The 13,935-nt window shown below is 39.6% G+C and overlaps 1 protein-coding gene across 7 annotated transcripts in view; it reads right to left on the bottom strand.

The window, feature by feature from the left end:
* LOC105498969 (kinesin family member 27) overlaps positions 1–13,935 on the bottom strand; it is an 83,895-nt gene that overhangs the window by 20,179 nt on the left and 49,781 nt on the right. For all 7 annotated transcript variants that reach the window (XM_071077611.1, XM_071077614.1, XM_071077616.1 and 4 more), the window contains 3 exons: positions 7,901–8,014; positions 5,095–5,271; positions 240–455 (listed from right to left, as the gene is read on the bottom strand). In XM_071077611.1, the coding sequence (XP_070933712.1) occupies positions 240–455; positions 5,095–5,271; positions 7,901–8,014 (507 nt within the window). The remainder of the gene's footprint in view (positions 1–239; positions 456–5,094; positions 5,272–7,900; positions 8,015–13,935) is intronic.

Here is a 13,935-nt window from a genome sequence, read left to right as displayed (position 1 = left end):
CCAAATGCCTGGCAGTGCCAGGAAGGGGCCATGTCCATGGACCACTATGTAAGGATATCTCAGTCTCTAGTCAAGCATGGTTTATGGTGCCAAATAAGTGCCAGGTGAATTCACTACATCTGACAAAATCTCAAAACCAAGTTTAACGGATAATATTTATGATTATGTGAAAAAGACTGAGGAAATCACTCAAGTGATCCATCATACAGCACCTCCAGTTCCAAAGAATACTGACTTACTTCAGGTGATAACACTCTGCCATTTTTAAGTTTTTCATCCACACTGTTTCTTCGTTTCTGGAGCTGATCCTTTTCTTTCTGGAGGACTTCAACTTGTTCTGAAATCTTTATTTTCTCCTCAGCTGTGCTAGTCTGGAGCTGCACATTCTTTTCAGACAACTCTTGTTCCAGTAAGTTCAGGCGAGTTGATATTTTCAAATTATCTGTGTTTAAGGCCTAAAAGATACAACCCACCAGACACCAGAAACAGTTACTAGAAATCTAGACTGCATAAAAATTAGGAAAAACAGAGAGAAAATTGCTAAATGAATATATTTTTAGTTTTTACATTATTGAGGGAGGGGGTATTCATTTTCTTTTTTTTGTTTTTGAGATGGAGTTTTGCTCTTGTTCCCCAGGGTAGAGTGCAATGGTGCGACCTCAGCTGACTGCAATCTCCGCTTCCCAGGTTCAAGCGATTTTCCTGCTTCAGCCTCCCGAGTTGCTGGGATTACAGGCGCTTGCCACCTCGCACAGTTAATTTTTTGTATTTTCAGTAGAGACAGGGTTTTACCATGTTGGCCAGGCTGGTCTTGAACTCCTGACCTCAGGTAATCCACCCGCCTCAGCCCCCAAAGTTCTAAGATTACAGACGTGAGACACCGCGCCCACCCGGGGTGTTCATTTTCTAAAATCTTAAGTTGAATGCCTTTTTAAAAAAAAACGTTTATTTAAACTCTGAGTTTACTACCAAGAATTGCCTTGACTAGGTTTTCAGAGGCAGTATTTTTCTTTTTTCTTATTTTCTAAACTGAACTTTTCTTTCTTCGCTTACATTCTACATTGTAGAATTATGTTACAATTTACTAGGGGTTGAGCTTTGGTGTGTTTAAACATATGATTGGTTGGCTTAAACATATAATTTGTTTTTACTCTTAATTCATTCTGATCAGAAAATATGGCCAGATTTATGGAGATGTTCATTATGGTCAAATTTCAGGTAATTTGTAAAATATTTTTCACAGTAATTATCTGCATATACTACCATAAGGTTTATTATATAGACACATACTATCATAAGGTTTATAATTTTAAAAAAGCATTCCCCTCCCCCAAGCTTTTAATTGAATCCTACTCCCAGACAGCCACCTTCAGCCTTTTCAGTTGGTTCTTCTGGTGTTTATGTCTATGTTTCTGAATGACATTATCAATTTTAGACATTGTCTATTGACTGTGTATTATGGGAGATAAGGATTTAGCACTCTTATAGCTACTCTACTTCCCAATCTCCTCCATTCTCCCAATATAAGTTACATTACAGTTTTTAGTTCAATCAATATTCATTTTCATTATTATAACTTTGTTATTCATAGGTGAACTATCTAGTGTGAAATGATCATGCTTCTGTTTTGATACAACTTTTTATTGCACCTTATAGCTAATTCTTCTCCAACAGAACTATAAAATTCCTCAACACTTTTTCATTTGATCAAACTTATCAGGACATCTTTTCAATCTATTCTTTTCTGGAAACATTTTGCCTGGAGCGTCCATCCTGCTCCACCCTGGACCAGTTGTCCTGGGTCTTCCCTTTGGTATTTCCTGAGAATTTCCATGTTGCAGCACATTTTCAGAATCCCGAGTCCTCCTTTTTCATAGTTTGTGCCATTATTTTTGTGGAGCACATTCTCTAGTAGTTTCCTTGGACAGGCTTAATGGGAGATTTTTGGTTTTGTTTTTTATACCTGAAAATGCTTATTATAGCTTCACATTTGATTGACAGTTTGGCTAAGAAGAAAATTATTTATTAGACTTAATTTTCCTCATGAGTTTAAAGATTGCTTCAGATCTTAAACTTGTCATGAGGAAAGCTGAGAAGTCCAATGCCATTCTGATTCTTGCAATTTATAAGTAGTCTTTTTTGTCTAGATGCTTTCAGGACCTTCTTTTTTCCTCAGTGTATCCAAACCTTCACAATGCTATGTTTTGGGTACTCATTTTGCTGGGCCCTTGATGGGCTATTTCAGTCTAGAGTCTCATATTACTGGTGTTGAGAAAAAAAATTTTTTTTTTTTTTGAGACGGAGTCTCGCTCTGTCACCCAGGTTAGAGTGCAGTGGCGTGATCTCAGCTCACTGCAAGCTCCGCCTCCCAGATTCACGCCATTCTCCTGCCTCAGCCTCCCGAGTAGCTGGGACTACAGGCACCTGCCACCACGCCTGGCTAATTTTTTTGTATTTTTAGTAGAGACAGGGTTTCACCGCGTTAGCCAGGATGGTCTCCATCTCCTGACCTCGTGATCTGCCCACCTCAGCCTCCCAAAGTGCTGGGATTACAGGCGTGAGCCACCGTGCCTGGCCAAGAAAATTTTTTATATGATGTCTTTGATAATCTCTTCTGTTTTCTCTGTTGTATCTTTCTGGAATTCCCATTACTTGGATCTTGGGCTTCCTGGATTTATCTGCCAATTAAATTTTTTTCTCTCCTACTTTCTATTGTATTTTTACTTACTTTTGGGGATATTTCCTCAACTTTATCCTCTGACCCTATTTTTTGAGATGGAGTTTTGCTCTTGTTGCCCAGACTGGAGTGCAATGGCACGGTCTTGGCTCATTACAACCTCTGCCTCTCAGGTTCAAGCGATTCTTCTGCCTCACCTCCCAAGTACCTGGGATTACAGGTGCCCACAACCACGCCTGGCTAATTTTTGTATTTTTAGAAGAGACAGGGTTTCACCATGTTGGTCAGGCTGGTGTCGAACTCCTGACCTCCAGTGATCCACCTACCTTGGCCTCCCAAAGTGCTGGGATTACAGCCATGAGCCACCGCACCCTGCCTATCCTCCAACGCTTTTAATTTCCAAGAGTTCATGTTTTTAATAACTTGCAGTTCTTAATAGTCATCTTTTGCCACACTGAGGATATTAAGATTTCTGTGAAGTTTTTTCCGCTTCTTGCTCTATCTCTAATGTCTGTGAGTTTATATTTTCCTTTTGTTTTGTTTTCTGTCTTTAATAGTGGCATTCCTAAAATGTCCATCATATTTCAGATTCAGGTATCAAAAAGCTGCTAAGATTTGTGGTGATAGCATACATGTGGGCCACTTAGTTGGCGGCTTCCAAATTTAAGTGTTTTTATATCTTTTTAGATGTTTCAGAAAATATGCTAATCTCCTGCTAGGAAGTATAAATCTGGGCCAGCATTCTTGGATCCAAGTAGAGATTAGGAAATAGATGTTTCACAATTCATATGCAGACTTGCATTCATTCCCTATTTGGAGTTTTTTGACTCATCACAACCTTTGCAGTGCCTGGTTCCATCTTCGGAAAATAAATCAGTCCCAGAGTGAGAAAAAATAGTTTCATGACTATGCCCTGTTTTCATCTTTATGCTACTCCTGCCTTCTGAAAATCTTGGTCCCTTCATTTCTGAATCTTTTTGATGTTCTATGTGAATTTTATCTCTCTAAAGCTGTTATTTTTTTTAAAAGGAAAACATCTAAAGCATTCCTAAAATGCCCATCACATTTCAGAGTCAGATATTAAAAAGCTGATAAGATGTATGGTGACAGCATATATGTAGGATCTTGGCCTGGTTCTCATTTGTGTCCCTCTAGGTACTTGGACTGCAGCATCTTCTGTTCTGCTAAGTTAATAAGCTCTCATCTATTTGCTTTCCATCTTTTCTTTTTTTGGTAATCTTTTGTCCTCTGTTATCTCCTCTACTGTCTTTTCCTTTTTATGGCTTTTCAAAAAACATAATAGCTTTAATGAGATATAATCTACATACCATACAATTCACCAATTTAAAGTATATAATTCAAATCTGGGCATGGTGGCTCACGCCTGTAATCCCAGCACTTTGGGAGGCCAAGACGGGCTGATCACAAGGTCAGGAGTTTGAGACCAACCTGACCAACATGGTGAAACCCCTCTCTACTAAAAATACAAAAATTAGCTGGGTGTGGTGGCACGCGTCTGCAATCCCAGCTACTTGGGAGGCTGAGGCAGAAGAATCTCTTGAACCGGGAGGCAGAGGTTGCGGTGAGCAGAGATCGTGCCACTGCACTCTAGCCTGGGCGACAGAGCGAGACTCCATCTCAAAAAACAAAAAATAACAATAAAGTATATAATTCAATGGTTTTTTGTATATTCACAGTTATATAACCATCACCACAATCAATTTTACATTTTCATCACCCCCCCAAAAAAAGAAACCCCACACCTATTAGTAGGCATTCTATTTCCTCCCCAGTCCCCCACCAACCCTAGGTAACCACTATTCTACTTTTTTGTCTCTGGACAGAAATGGAATTGCCTATTCTAGAGACTTCATATAAATGGTATTATACAAAGGTGGTCTTTTGTGACTAGTTTCTTTCACTTAACATAGGTTTTCAAGGTTCATCCATGTTGCAGCATATATCAGTACTTCATTCCCTTCTATTGTCAAATAATATGCTATTGTATAGATAATCAGTTTATCCATTCATCACTTGATGAACATTTGTGTTGTTTTCAGTTTTTAGCTATTATGAATAATGTTACTATAAATGTTCATGTTCAAGTTTTTGTGTGGAAACATGCTTTCATTTCTCATGGAGACATACATATAGAAATAGATCTATCTATCCATCCATCCCTAGGAGTGAGATTACTGGGTCACATAGTATCTCTAAGTTGAGCCTTCTGAGGAACTACAAGATGGTTATCCAAAGCAATTACACCATTTTCCAATTTCACAGCAGTGTATGAAGGTCCCAATTTCCCCACCTCCTTCCCCACATTTCTTATTATCTGTTTTTCTGATTATAGTCATCCCAGTGGGGAGTGTAGAGTGGTTTACAACCAGAATCAAATAGTGTATTAAACAGAATACCTGACTAGATCTCAATTTCTTATTTTCCAGGTGACTCTTCTCCTGTAATAGAGCCTCCTTCTTAGAAACTATGGCCTCCCGTTTCTTTAAGTCTTCTTCCAGCTCCTCTAATTCTTGGCGTTGGTTCAGAACTTTCTCTACTTCTTCATCTAACCATTTCTTTTGCTCATCCAATTTCTACATTAAAATTCAAAAAAAGTTACTTGTTTTTCCTTCTGCCATAAAAATTACATGGTAACAATATAATTTCAGATTGGCTGAAATCTCTTAAATGAACATTTAAAAACTATCACTCAGAGTAACTCAGGTTCCCATCTGAAATCCTAAAGACATCAGTGGTTCTAGTCAAGATGTAGCTATGTTGTTTTATAAAGAATTAAAATTTACTCCCCAGATACGTTAAACAGTCTAGGATTTTTTAGCCTGACAAATAAGGGACTGATAATTTTCTATGCCTATATTAAGAACATGCTGGAGTCTTTTACTCTGTTGTAGTGGTGCATATTTCCATCACAGCACTTACACTGGTGGTTGCTCTACTTATCTGTCTCCCCAACTTGAGCTCCTTGATTGACTGCAGGGGCTGTAGTTTTTAACTGTCTATCCACATGGCTGGCATATTGCCTGGGCCATAGTAGGCATTCAGTAAAATGTTAAATGAATGAGTGAATCAATGCCTGATTCAGTCAATCAGTGAAGTGAATAAATGAATACACACAGTGGGAGATACAGATGATGGAGTTTGGAAGGAAACCCAATTTGCATTGTAGCTTGTCAACCTCAAATAATTATTTTTAAAAAAAGAAAAAACAAAAATAAAAAATTGCTGAAAAGATCTCCAAAACAAACATCTGAGTACTCTCTTGAATTAAGGATACCCAGAAACAAATACAAACATAAATATAGATGGAATGTGACTGTTTAAAAGGAACTCTATCAAGTGGACACGGTAATGAAGCACTGCCACCAAAACAATAAATAAATAGGAAAAGAAATCAATATAGTATTATTTCCTAGTCCTTCATGAACCTTCTAGAAACGGTTCCTAGAAATCTATAATACAATGAGACAGTGAATATATATTAAAAAAAGAGCAAAATGGCCAAGGCAAAGAAGATGCATAGCTATTGAGTCTTCCAATAATACCAAGATATAAGCACTATCATGTCCAGATAACACTGGAGCCTAAAATGTCGTAGTAGCTCTACAATTATTAGGAACAGAAAGAGCAACTATAAAAATGTTAGTTTTGTCATATCCTTAAATAATCCAGTAGGAGATCCTAGGAAGTCTAGCAAGTAACTTAAATATATTCTACAAACATTCTTAAACTGTGAGTGGGGTTTGAAAGATGAATAAGAGATTCTTTTTAAGCTCCACTTAAAAGTAAAAAACCTAAAAAATTATGACTGGTGATGACATTTCTGGGTGGAATGGGTACACACCCATGTCAGAATGCACGCATGTCACTATTAAATGTCACTAATAAAATGTAATATAAAATTTATGAAGAGAGAATAAATTTAAAGGTAGAGATAATTGCATTCTGGGTATTTTAAATACAGTATTTTTTTCTTACAGAAAATTTAAAATTTCAATTTCTTTGAACTTCAAAATGAGTTTGTGGATTATGACTTTCTTTTTAAAAGATGGCACTAAAATAATGGCTTTTTAATATATAGAGTACATATACAATTTGGCTTTCTTTGAATGTAGAGTTCTGATTTTTAGAAATATACTCGTCTTTGGCCGGGTGCAGTGGCTCACACCTGTAATCCCAGCACTTTGGGAGGCCAAGGCAGGTGGATCACAAGGTCAGGAGATGAAGACCATCCTGGCTAACACAGTGAAACCCCATCTCTACTAAAAATACAAAAAATTAGCCGGACATGGTGGTGGGCGCCTGTAGTCCCCAGACTCAGGAGGGCTGAGGCAGGAGAATGGTGTGAACACAGGAGGTGGAGCTTGCAGTGAGCTGAGATCACACCACTGCACTCTAGCCTGAGCGACAGAGAGAGACTCAGTCTCAAAAAAAAAAAAAGAAAAAAAAAAAAAAGAAATATACTCATCTTCATGAGATGGGAATAAATACAATCCAGTGAACACAGATTTCATGTTTATATTCTACAACATTCAAATAAACTCATTTCTACTGAAATAAGAATATATTGATTCTGCTGAGAGTAAGATAAAACAAAAATACAGTACATTTCTGGATGAGAAAATAATTTTGTAATAATAAAAGTTTCACTACTTGGGCAATAGGATTATTAGAAGCCCAAATCTTAGCATCACACAATATACCCATATAACAAACCTGAACATGTATCCCTGAATCTAAAATTTAAGAAAATAAAAATAATAAAGTTTCAAAACAAATACTAGAAATTTTGCATTCGGGTGGCATCTAGTGTTTGAAGGTTTTATTCGGAGTCCACCAGTTTTTACATCTGTCTATCTATCTATTTGTTGAGAGGGAGTTTTGCTCTTGTTGCCCAGGCTGGAGTGCAGTGGCGTGGTCTCGGCTCACTGCAGCCTCCACCTCCAGGGTTCAAGCGATTCTCCTGCCTCAGCCTCCCAAGTAGCTGGGATTACAGGCACCTGCCACCAAGCCCGGCTAATTTTTGTATTTTTAGTAGAGACGGGGTTTTACCATGTTGAGCAGGCTGGTCTCGAACTCCTGACCTCAGGTGATCCACCCACCTTGGCGTCCCAAATTGCTAGGATTACAGGTGTGAGTTTACCTCTATTTAGACAACCATCAGATTGAAGAGAAACGAGGAAACACTAAATAGAATTGACAAACCTGGAGTTGGTCTATACTTCCAAACGAACCTTTTCTCCTTTTCAAGTTACATGCATCGAGATCCTCAGCTTTTGGTTTTAGACCTTCTTCCTGTCCTGTTTTTAATTGTAATTCCTGTAGAAAAAGAAATTGAAAACACCTTATTGCATTTACACCTGACCATTAAGTATGTTGATGATAATTATTTTCTTTTTTTGGAAACAAGGTCTCGCTCTGTCACCCAGGCTGAAGTGCAGTGGCACAATCACAGCCTCAAACTCCTGGGCTCAAGCCATCCAGTGACATTTTCTTAACATTTACTTCCTTAGTCACAGAAAGAGAAAATGAGTAGATGACAGCTGGGGCTCTATTTGAGAAGAAAATAATGTGGGGATTTTTTTGTTTAAAAAATTTTTTTAGAGATAGCGTCTCACTCTGTAACCTAGACTAGAGTGCAATGGCGTGATCATAGCTCACTGTAAGCTCAAGCTCCTGGGCTCAAGTAATCCTCTCACCTATCTCAGCCTCCCAAGTAGCTAGGACTATAGGTGTGCACCACCACATCCAGCTAATTTTTTTTTTTTTAGAGATGGGGTCTTGCTGTGTTGCCCAGGCTGGTCTCCAGTGATCTTCCTGGCCTCCAGTGATCCTCCAGCCCCAATTTCCTGAAGTTCTGGGATTAAAGGCATGAGTCACCATGCTCAGCCTTAATTTTTAATTGACAAATAATAATTGTACATATTCGTGAAGTACATAGTGATTATTTCAATACATATAATGTATAGTGATCAGACCAGGGTAATTAGCATATCTAAGAAGAAAGGAATGTTAGCTCTTACTGAGGCAATAAAATATAACTGCAAAAATTAAGATTTACTAACAAAACTGAGTGTTTTTTTCATTCTTCATGAGTGTTACACATTAGCATAACAAGGATAAGACTCTGAAATTTGTAAGTGGGTTTTTCTCTTCTGCCTTTCTGAGCTCATTACCTTCATAGTTACTCCACCCAAGACATCCATCTGCTGTGAGTATATTAAAATTTATTATAGTAAAAATGCAAAAAGAAAAGTAATGTTCAATTTCTGGTGTTCAAAAATGGGAGTTGCAATATAAGAATAGACTTGGAAGACAGATCATGGTCTTATGAAGCGTATTTTCCAAATTTCTTTAGTTTCCATCCACATCTTTTTTTTTTTAGACGAAGTCTCACTCTGTCACCCAGGCTGGATGCAATGGCACAATCTCGGCTCACTGCAACCTCCGTCTCCCAGGTTTCAAGCAATTCTCAAGCCTCAGTCTCCTGAGTAGCTGGTATTATAGGCGTGTGCCCCCACACCTGGCTAATTTTTGTATTTTCTTTTTTTATTTTTGGAGAGATAGGGTTTTACCACGTTGGCCAAGCTGGTCTTGAACTCCTGACCTCAGGTGATCCGCCTGCCTCAACCTCTCAACGTGCTGGGATTACAGGCATGAGCCACCACGCCCAGCCTCCATCCACATCTTAAGGGTCAAGTCAAGAGGTGCGATGTTGGCCAGGCGTGGTGGCTCATGCCTGTAATCCAGCAGTTTGGGAGGCCGAGGCAGGCTGATCACCTGAGGTTAGAAGTTCAAGACAGCCTGGCCAACATGGTGAAACCCCGTCTCTACTAAAAATACAAAAATTAGCTGGGCATGTGCCTGTATTCCGAGCTACTCAGGAGGCTGAGCACAAGAATCGCTTCAACTTGAGAGGCGGAGATTACAGTGAGCTGAGATCGCATCACTGCACTCCAGCCTCGGTGACAGAGTGAGACTCCGTCTTAAAACAAAACAAAACAAAACAAAACAAAACAAAAGGCACAATGTTCACGGTGCCCTCAAGGGGTTTAGAAATGACGTTGTTCATCACTAAAGCTTCGCAGGACAGGAAGGAGGACATGAGTCAAAGTGGGCCAGTCCACATACTCTCTATTACTGGTCTATGATGGATAAGCATGCAATTGAAAGTGCTGAGATACTTTTATAGCAATTTGACAAAATAATTTTATGTTTGATGACTCTTAACAATTTTTAAAATGGACTTTTATTTGTGTATTTTAAATTTCACTTTGCTACTAATTCATGTTATAAAAGTGTTAGGCTGTGACAAATTTATAACAAAATAAAAACTATACCTTCTCCACAAGTAATTTCAGAAGCACTGATAGAAAGGAAGTAAAAGAAAAGCCTAGGCCGGGCGCAGTGGCTTAGGCCTGTAAGCCCAGCACTTTGGGAGGCCGAAGCGGGCAGATCACGAGGTCAGAAGATCGAGACCATCCTGGCTAACATGGTGATACCCTGTCTCTACTAAAAAATAAAAATAATTAGCTGGGTGTGGTGGCGGGCACCTGTAGTCCCAGCTACTCGGAGGGCTGAGGCAGAAGAATGGTGTGAACCCAGGAAACGGAGTTTGCAGTGAGCCAAGATCGCGCCACTGCACTCCAGCCTGGGCGAGAGAGCGAGACTCTGTCTCAAAAAAAAAGAAAAGCCTAGTGCTCTCCAGCCCTGGGAATGGCAGAAAGGAGAAAAGAGACAGTAAGAAAGACTTGTTTCCCAATTGTGCTCTGAGTTTTGGTCCAGAAAGGGGGATGATAAGTAAAGGTATCAGTGGGGACAGAGGGGCCCCTAACCTATTCAGGAGAGAAATGCAGACTGCAGTGCAGAAGCCCCACACCCATATACAACTGCCCAGCCTTGCTGAAAGAGCAGAGAGGTACAATTAGGAAAGAGACCCTAATTGGACTCCTTGGTCTCATGTGGCATGGATCCTGAGTTGAGAGCTAACGTAGGTACTCATTATGGGGAACTGGCTCCCAAACTAGGTATAAGGACAGGCCACTGGGCTAGCAAGCTAGACAGAATGCCTAGTAGCCTCAGTAGGGGCTAATAATGCTAGTGGGAGATGAGATGGAGGGAAAGCACCCCCATGCTCTAAACCAGAAGCAAGACCAAACTGTGAGTTATACCAGCCAGGGGTTTCATCATCAGGGGCCAGCAGATTAGACAAGGGAGAACAATTTCCAGCGGCTCACAATCCTCAACTCCAAGGCATAGGATAAAAGAAAGCTATACACCCAACCACAACATACACTGGATGCCATCTTAGGGAGAGAAGCCTAGGGAACAGGAGGCTAAGAGACTAAGCATTCTTATTCAAGAGACCTGAGAAGTATTTAAAGGAAGTGTTTACATTTTTAGAACAAGGTTTGAACAGAGAGAACATCTGATTAGTTTCCACCATATTTCCAGCAATAATCATGACATGGATAGAAGAAGAGAGGGGCACTCACAAAGAAGACAGGTGCTATAGACTAAATAAAGAAAAATGTTACACCCATCTGGGTTATGAGTGAATTTAGACCCTATTTTTTTTTTTTTTTTACCACCCATAGTTCTTGATACTTCCCTAGCTCTAGTTCATAGCTATAATTTAGCCCTGTCATAGTCCTAGAAATTTCAGGATGATGAAATAAAGCTACCTTAAATAAAGAGACCTTATACTTGGAGTTGACTCTCTACTATTTGTTTGTCCACATACACTTTAAAAGTATACTGAACCTGTAATCCCAGCACTTTGGGAGGTTGAGGTGGGTGGATCACGAGGTCAGGAGATTGAGACCATCCTGGCTAACACAGTGAAACACCGTGTCTACTAAAAAGACAAAAAAAATTAGCCAGGCGTGGTGGCGGGTGCCTGTAGTCCCAGCTACTCAGGCGGCTGAGGCAGGAGAATGGTGTGAACCTGGGAGGTGGAGCTTGCAGTGTGACGAGACCTCACCACTGCACTCCAACCTGGGCGACAGAGAAAGCCTCCATCTCAAAAAAAAAATACTGCAGTAGTTCTAATTCCCTCTTCCACATGTTGCTCCAGACAATGCCTTTTTTCTTATATTGTAATCTTTGTTATACATATTAAAATAACTGTGTACCAGGCACTGTGCTAGGCTTTTTATATCTATTTAGTTATCCCATTTAGCCCTCACAACAATCTTATGATATAGGGGCTATTATAAAATCCATTTTATAGATGAGGAAATGGGTGGTTAAAAAGCTTAAAATCACACCACCACCCACAATTTCAGGAGTTCTCATATCTTTTCTTCAAAGCCTATCCATGGACCTCAGTTAAGAACTGCTGCTCTGAAGAGAACCTACGCAAAAGTTGTACTATTCTTTAGAAATGCTTTAGTCAAGTAGAAAGAGACAGACAGGAGTGTCAGAAAGTTAGCTCCAAGCAGATGACAAATATTCTTTAGGACTGTAAGCAGGTTTTCTGTTTTTGCATTAAGTAGAGGATACATCAACAACATATCTTTGGGAAAGTCTGTTCCTTTTTCTGGAATACCTGCTATCCCCCATAAATGGGTCATTTCACTAGAATTAGAGATCTGGCAAGATGGAATAAAAGTGCCCTAGGTGGCAAGGTGTGGTGGCTTGTGCCTGTAATCCCAGCATTTTGGGAGGCTAAGGCAGAAGGACCTCTTGAGCCTAGGAGTTCGAGATCAGCCTGGGCAACATAGTAAGACCTCATCTCTACAAAAAGTTAAAAAATTTGTGAGGTACGCTGGCATGTGCCTGCAGTCCTAGCTACTTGGGAGGCTGAGGGGAGAATTGCTTGAGCCCAGGAGGCCAAGGCTGCAGTGAGCTGTGATCACATCACTGCACTCAAGCCCGGATGACAGAGCAAGACCTTGTCTCAAAAAAAAAAAAAAAAAAAAAAGTGCCCTAGATAAGAAGGTAAACAGTTTGAGTTACAAGCAGAGTTGCACTTCAGCAGACTTCTACTCTTTGAAGAAGAGAGTGTCTTCTTTTCCCTAAGCATGGATTTACAGAGTGCTGTGTCTTGCTGGTTTAAGCCATGGCCTATGAGAGATGAGGAGTTAAAACTCAAAGACCACAACACCAAACAGGTGCGCCTGATCTTCACATTGGAAGAAGAGCTAAAACAAAACAGACTAAGTTGTTGGCAGCAGAAATGAAAATTGGACAGATTCATGGTGTTTTAAAGATATACTCTGAAGGGCTTTAGTGGTTCATTGGATATGCATAAGAAAGAGGCAAGAGCCAATGATGATGCCTCAATTTCTAGCTCACCCAACTGATGTATCATGTAAGGCACATTGGAGAACTACATTTTTTCACCCATGAAGGGAGCAGGGAGTGGGGAATCATGGAAAGGTAAGTAAGGAAGATCATGAATTCATCTATAAGACAACCTAGGGAAGAGGCTGGAGCTCAAAGAACAGACTTGGGATTAAGCATTAAATTTGGAAACCTTCAGTTTAATTGCAGCTATGGAAAAGTATCCTATACTCACCTAGGATAGAGTATAGAAGAGGGCAGAGACCAGAACCATGAGGAACTCCCATATTTAAAAGGACTGGTAGAGTGGGATGAGCTAGCCAAGACGGAGAACAAACAATCAGAAAGAGAGGAAAAAACGAGGAAAGTATAATGTCACAAAGGCAAGGGGAAAATACTACAAGATGGAAGGAGTGCTGAACTGTGCTGGATGCACAGTATTAAGATAAGGACTTTAGTGACAGAGAGAGCACTAGTCAACTTCTCAAGAGCTGTGAAGTGGGTGACAGAGCCAGAAGCCATCTGGCTCTGTCATAAGAGAATAAGCCATCATAAGAGAATGAATAAAATAAGCCATCATAAGAGAATGAATGAAAGCAGAAGTAACAGAAAGAAATGCAGTCAACTTTTCCAAGAAGTTTGCTTACAAAGGGGAGGTAAGAAAGGGAAGGGAAAAAGGTTGAAGGAGGATAATTTTAGGATGAAAAAAACTAAGATATTTAAAGACAAATCCAGAAGAAAAAAAAAAGTTGAAAATAAGAAAAAAGGATAAAAGATGACACATACATGCTTAGCACAGTATTGCTTGAATATAAATCTCAATAAATGTTAACTACTGCTATAATTATTATTATTACCATTATTATGAACTTCATTATTACCAGTTCTTTTAAATATGGGAGTTCCTCATGGCTCTGATTTTTGCCCTCTTAACTTCTATACTCCATCCTAGG

The sequence above is a fragment of the Macaca nemestrina genome, chromosome 14 (assembly GCF_043159975.1).
Source record: "Macaca nemestrina isolate mMacNem1 chromosome 14, mMacNem.hap1, whole genome shotgun sequence".
NCBI lineage: Eukaryota > Metazoa > Chordata > Mammalia > Primates > Cercopithecidae > Macaca > Macaca nemestrina.
Note: the sequence above shows the minus strand (reverse complement) of the source record. Positions and strands in the feature narration are given on the sequence as shown.